The 6,850-nt window shown below is 34.3% G+C and overlaps 1 protein-coding gene across 1 annotated transcript; it reads left to right on the top strand.

Annotated features, from left to right (window-relative positions):
* The first annotated feature begins 672 nt into the window (after positions 1-672).
* Positions 673-6,146, top strand: LOC128167278 (elongation of very long chain fatty acids protein 7-like). Its single transcript, XM_052832894.1, has 8 exons — positions 673-777; positions 2,071-2,122; positions 2,447-2,634; positions 3,045-3,119; positions 3,614-3,670; positions 3,805-3,910; positions 4,244-4,380; positions 4,895-6,146. The coding sequence occupies exons 2-8, from the start codon at positions 2,077-2,079 to the stop codon at positions 5,090-5,092; spliced, it is 807 nt and encodes a 268-aa protein (XP_052688854.1). The 5' UTR covers positions 673-777; positions 2,071-2,076; the 3' UTR covers positions 5,093-6,146.
* Positions 6,147-6,850: the final 704 nt, after the last annotated feature.

Here is a 6,850-nt window from a genome sequence, read left to right as displayed (position 1 = left end):
TGTGGTCTACAGATGATTTTACACTTCAATCTACATTGACGTATGGTATGGTTTGTATAGACAGTAAGCGAGCAAATCTAACAACTAATTTTGATTAGATTGATGTTTGTGTAGCGAGTAAGCAAGCTGATCTAACATCGAATTTGGATTACATTGATGTATGTTTAATGAGTAAGCGAGCAGATCAAACATTCTAATTAATTAGATTGTGTAGTGATCAGTATGCGATCACCAGATATAACATCTAATTTTGATGATATTGAAAAAACACTAAACTGAATGAACAACCTAATGTAATATGTTTACAGCAGATATAGATACACTTGAAATTGTAGTAGTGCTCCAATTCTTTTTATGCCCCCTAATATCGAGGTCAAGTTCGATATTAGGTCCAATCGAGCAATTTTCGACAGAGTTACGGCCCTTGGACGTTAACCCCACAGTACACTGAATATTGTTTTACTGTTAAATTTGACAGCACCTAAATAGTAACGGCATATTCGTAGTTATGATTAACTTATAGTTATGATTACAGTTAGCAAGACAATGTTAATGATGAAGTAATTCAAATTATCAGACAGGTATCATAAAAATGTATATTTTGCTACGTAAGTAAATTTTATAATAAAAACAGAGACTGTGTGTCTGTCGCGCTAATTATATCGGGCTCGGCATTCACCTATATTTGCTGGTTCGTTGTTGCTTTTTTTAGGGCTGAGAACCAGAACAAAGCCGGGCGAGGTACTTTGGACGGCGTGCGTGGTCTGATCAAGTGAGGTAACTAAGTACTAATCACTCCAAACATCGCTCAGTTAGTACAGTTAGTCAATTAGAATCGATCATTTTAATAGTTACTTGTCTGTGAAGTTTTGTTGTGCATAGTAACCGGGGGTGACGAATCGTAACACTGACACATATTAGTCGGTGACCCTACGTCCCGAGTTTTGACATGTCCATTCCAACTCATAACCCAAATCCAAACAATCTTATACATTAAATTAGTCGTGCGTGTCCAGAAGGGCTCTAACATTAACATAATTAAAGTTCATTTTAGTATCATGCACAAGGACAAGTAAACTTTTACAAATACACTTGACGTGCTATTTTATATATCTGTATATAGCTTTCATTTCACTTTGTCATCAGATTCTCTTTTAAAGGGGCATGGTCACAATTTTGGTCAACAATTATTTTTCCGATTTTAATATTTACAATGCTTCAGTATGGCATTTTTATAATGCAACAAAGTTTGAGTGTCATTAGTTGAGTAATAAGCAAGCTACAAAAGCTTTTGAATAGAAAAATCAGCTTGAAAAATATTTTTTTTCCTGGTATATTTAACTTTTGTAAACAAAAACTGGGCACGAGCTTTGTTTACACAAGTAATATAATGTTATAAACAGGTCTGATACACTTATATTTAGCTACATAACTTGAAATACCTCACTAACTTCATTTACCTATCTAAAGTAGTTGTATTCAGAGACATTTAATATACACATACCTGTAAAAGAAGTACAATTGACCTTGTAGGGATAGTGGCAGTGAAAGAGAAATATGGATGTCAGTGCCTTTTACAAATAGTATTCAGCCTTTAGTTTGCATTTTTCTGAAAGTGTACACTGTATGAACAAACGTAACCAATAATAATCTTCAACTTTGATCAATCCATGAATATGTCATTCTTGAAGATGGGTTTCCTTCAGCATAATTCTGATCAAAGTTTTAAAAGTTTTGGACTATGTACAACTGTTAATTTATTACCAAACAGCTACTTAAAGGAAATACAAATGTAACAAGGAAGAATGGTTATTGTTAGTATGTATCAGAGATGTTGCATGAAATTGCAGTAAAGAATATTCCTATATATGTGATAGGGTATGGCGGTCGCCCGCTTGGACACGTGGGTTCTCTCCGGGTACTCCGGCTTCTTCCCACACCAATGACCCCCTCGCGCTAACATCCGTGCCAACGAGAGATATTAATATAAGTTGTAGAACTTGCTTATCAATCGTTGTAAAATAAATAAAGTTTAGTTTAATATTCCTAAGATAAATGTTTACACTACAGGTAACCATGGCAGGCTTGGTGAAGATGTACAATGACCTGATGGAAAAAGCAGGCAAGTATTGACAATCAGAAAATTCTTATATAATATTGAATTTCAGAGAATTCATCTGTTGTAGAATTAATTGTTGTAGAATTCTTCTTTTCTGTAATATTAACTGTAACATATTAAATTAAATTTTACTTTGCTGTTTGCTATTGATTGTTGACTCTTGACTTTTTTCATTATGGTAAGTTTTGAATTTGAGTCCAAAAATTAACTCGATACGTTTCTGTAAAACAATGTGTTGGTTACTTTGAATGCATTTACCTAAGTGTTCTATAATGTCCTGGGTAGAGCTCTATAAGTTTGCAGTATAACTTGATCGTACTTTTGTAGATCCACGCGTGGAGGGATGGTTTATGATGTCATCACCGTGGCCCAGCCTTGTCATCTGTGTGGCCTACTTTGTATTTGTCAAGATGGGTCCCACCATCATGGCCAACAGAGAGCCGTTTGAGTTGAAGAAAGTTCTGATAGTTTACAACTTCTGTATGGTTCTTCTGTCTACTTATTGCTTTGTAGAGGTAAGTACATGCCGGCTTCTGTCTACTTATTGCTTTGTAGAGGTAAGTACATGCCGGCTTCTGTCTACTTATTGCTTTGTAGAGGTAAGTACATGCCGGCTTCTGTCTACTTATTGCTTTGTAGAGGTAAGTACATGCCGGCTTCTGTCTACTTATTGCTTTGTAGAGGTAAGTACATGCCGGCTTCTTTCTACTTATTGCTTTGTAGAGGTAAGTACATGCTGGTCTCCTAATTCTGAATTACTATGGGTAACTCCTAACGTGCGAATATCATGTTAATGTACCGGTACTCACAAGTTTACAAATAGACTCTATGGATTCCTTCTCAGTCAGTCTCTCTCCAGTCTTTCTCTTCAAAAACTCTATATAAAAGTATCATATTTAGAGCAGCTCATGCTTTGTTGTTTCAGTTCCTGCTGGCAGGCTGGTTGACTGGATATTCTCTCCGATGTCAACCCGTGGATTACTCAGAGGGTGGAACACGGGTCAGTGCTTCTCATTATCAGAGCTTAAACATTGAAGTATTAGACGAAACCTTAAATGAAGATATAAAATTTATTTACTCTCATCAGAGCTAAAACATTGAAATATTAAACAAAACCTTAATTGAAGATATAAAATATATTCACTCTCATCAGGGCTAAAGCATTGAAATATTAGACAGAACCTTTAATCAAATCCCATTGAATACTTGACCCTAGTGGTCATTGTTTAGTGTTGTAGATCCAAATGACTTGAAAAAGCAAATCAAATGATTTTATTGAAATAAAAGAAACTTTTTCCCATGCCAATTGATTGACTAAAAATGCATATTCATTTATTTGAATTGAAGATGCCTTTTCATTGAAAATGTGTCTTGCTTCTGATATTTTCCTTTCCTTAGATAATAGTTTGTTTGAAATACATTTGCATTTAATATTTCTGAATGCATAGAATCTTGGTGTGTATTTCTAGTATTTTAATTGATTCAATTTTTCAGATGCTTAAAGTCTGCTGGATGTTTTACTTTTCCAAATTCATAGAACTTTTAGACACAGTGAGTACAGTGTAATGAACTTTTAGATACAGTGAGTACAATGTAATGCACAGCTGCATACAGTTTGTAAATGCATAACCGTTTTCTCAATACAATGTAATTGCCATGTTCTAGCATGTTTTGATTATTTCCAGGTTTTCTTTGTGATGAGGAAGAAGTTTAATCAGGCCTCTTTTTTACACGTGTTTCACCATGGTATAATGCCCTTCTCGTGGTGGTTTGGGGTCAAATTTGTCGGAGGTAAGACTGTTTGTTGTCAGTAGACTCGTGTTTTGATAACCTAAAATTGAAATTGAGTTCACAGGAATCCAAATTAGAATGGATTTAGTCATATCATTCATAATAACAAGCCAAGACCATTCACTGCTCCCTTGTTCCACATAATGTAACAGGGAGTGAATCTTACTGACAGATCTAGGATTCTAGGATATAGTAGATTACTAGGCACTTTGTACCCCTCCAGAATTGCAAACACCTGAGGACATTTTAAAACTACCTACCTAATTTTGTTCCCTATCTCTCAGTTTACATGTACAAGACGTCAATTGTTCATCTAGTGCCTTCATGTTGTAGGTGGGTTTGGAACGTTTCACTCCATGCTGAACTCCTTCATACACTTAGTGATGTACACATACTATGGAATGGCAGCTTTAGGACCAAAATACCAAAAATATCTGTGGTGGAAGAAGTACATGACTTCTATGCAGATTGTAAGTGTAGAGGAATTTATTTCTCATATTATTTTGTACATTGTCGGAAATTCACAGTCGGTCTTGCTTCTTTTACCTAGGTAAAAGAAGCGAGACTGACCGTGGGTTTCCAACAATGTATTTTGTACAATGCCCATGAAATTCCCATAAAAATTCATCAGATAACGTTGAAACCTCAGTCAGTTTCACCTATGCTTACTGACTGCAGACCTCTCAGTTCTTGATGTTTTCTGGCATTCATGAAAATTTGTTGTATCTTTTAAACCTTGGGAAAGCAAATGTTTTAAGGGTAAGATGGTAAAAAGGTAAAGCTCATATATCATTTATTCTGTTAATCAGAAAGAGAGTATTCATGTATCTTCCTTAAGTTAACATGAGACACAAAGAAAACTTGGGTTAGCATATGCAGGTCTGGCTCTGGATTATTTTACTGCAACAATTGCCCTGTTATAGTTATCCATGCAACAGTACCTTGCTCTTGTGTCTTTTAATTTAATAGTTGTGTGTTTTTCAGACCCAGTTTCTGCTGGTGACCGTTCACTCTATACAACTGTTGTTCATGGACTGTGACTATCCCACGCTCTTTGTGTATTGGATTCTGGCTTATGCTGTCATATTTCTGGTTATGTTTGCTGATTTTTATCGTAATGCATACAAAAAACCAAAAACTAACGGAGCTGTTACCAATGGAGTCAAAGCCAAAGCTAATTAACACAAAACTGAATTAGGTATCATTTACATATGTATAGAACAAAAAGTATTTCTTATTTATACCATGTTTGTTATGGCTTTTTAAAATTTGTTTTTCATCATTTTATATTATTGTACCAAAAACTATGAACCTCCATATCTAAATCCATGTATCGTTTATCTTAAATGCATGTTTTTTGATGGTATTTATGTTGCATATAAGTGCATGTTTTGTACATGTTTACAATACCATTGCACATCTATACATTTTCCTGTTTGGTCAATTACTACATACTGGTGGAGAAGTAGGCTGTATTGTGTATGGTATTGTGAAAATTCATGCAACTTGGTGTGAATTATATTTTGTTTACCGGGTACCCTAATTCCAGCATGTTTAGGGATAAATCGTCACATTTCAAATAGGTTAAATGGAATTTGCAAATATATTAAAGAGAGAAAGTTACAATGCTATGTAATCTGAAAGACTAGTGATTTTATTTTCCTCTTGTGTGTGTGTACATTTACTATTGATACACTTCATGAATATGGACAAGTTGAGTTCACTTTGACCTGTCTTCTCACTAAAGTTGTAAGTGAAAACCCACGCCTTAAGTTGTGGGAAAATTTTATGACAAAGTAATGAAAACAGCATTCTTTAACTTTGAACAAAGATATTGCATAATACGTACAGTTTTGTTAGTTGATGCTTTTACTTCAACCTGTATTTTTTGAGACATTATTGATTTACAATGAAACCTTAGCACAGATATTCATCTAGTATGTGTTGTAAGACCTTGGCAAAAAGGTCTATTCAGGGTACATATTGTTCTGTACATATTGAACATCTGTTATATTTACACTGATTGATAATCATGGCTGTCTTTCTGAAATGTGCCATTCTTTAACCAAATTCAGCACTTGCTTAATTTGACATTTGTAACACCATGTAAGAAATTATAGTGAGATGTCTATAGTACATACACTCTTCTAATAAATTTTGATATTCTTATATACTAGGTTTTGTAATTTTTATTTTGCTATATTGCTATACCCGTAAATAGATTTGTTGCAAAGAATTTTTTGTGTTGTTCTTGTTGTATAAATTTCATTTGTTCGACAGCCATCATGTTATAGGCTTGATATACAGGTACACATACTCAGACAGTTATAAGATGAGCTTTCATATATATATATATATACACAGGTACACACCCTTAGAGAAAAGAACTGGCTTTTTCCATTGAAATTCCATTGAACTTTCATTGATTTTCCAGTTATCATTGAAATACCATTGATAGTGCATTTACTTTTCTTGTGTCTTCAACAGACCAGTTTTATACCTACCAGTTAAAAAGCAGTTTTCAGAATGCTGCATTTTTAATGGCCTACAACTTTCAGTGAAACACCAGTTTTCCAATTCACTTAAACTTCAATGTTACTGTTTCCCAGTAAAATACCATTTATTTTCAGGAACAGTTAAATGGAATTCCTATAAACATTTCTAGATTTAGTCATTGCATATACGTTGTTCACATAGTATTTTCTGTTTTCCGATCCTCTTTGCATTCCGTTTTCCATTCCACATTTAATCAACACTTTATATAAATAGTGCATGTTTGGGAGCGTAATAGTTGAAATTGACACCCCTCGAAAACCATTGTCAACCTCCGCTTCACGTCGGTTGACAATGGTTTTCTCAGGGTGTCAATTTCAACTGTTATCCTCCCAAACAGGCACTATTTATTTTGTTATACTGAATGTCTTAATTTTTAAGAAAATA

Source organism: Crassostrea angulata, chromosome 10 (assembly GCF_025612915.1).
Source record: "Crassostrea angulata isolate pt1a10 chromosome 10, ASM2561291v2, whole genome shotgun sequence".
NCBI lineage: Eukaryota > Metazoa > Mollusca > Bivalvia > Ostreida > Ostreidae > Magallana > Magallana angulata.
The sequence above is the reverse complement of the archived record's forward strand: the minus strand, read 5'-3'. Positions and strand labels throughout refer to the sequence as shown.

Bases quoted from the DNA above. Each gene is read 5' to 3' on its own strand.
- LOC128167278 (XM_052832894.1), top strand. From the start codon at position 2,077: ATGGCAGGCTTGGTGAAGATGTACAATGACCTGATGGAAAAAGCAG. The intron at 3,911-4,243 runs GTAAGACTGTTT...TTCATGTTGTAG, and splicing joins TGGGGTCAAATTTGTCGGAG to GTGGGTTTGGAACGTTTCAC. The intron at 4,381-4,894 runs GTAAGTGTAGAG...TGTGTTTTTCAG, and splicing joins ACATGACTTCTATGCAGATT to ACCCAGTTTCTGCTGGTGAC.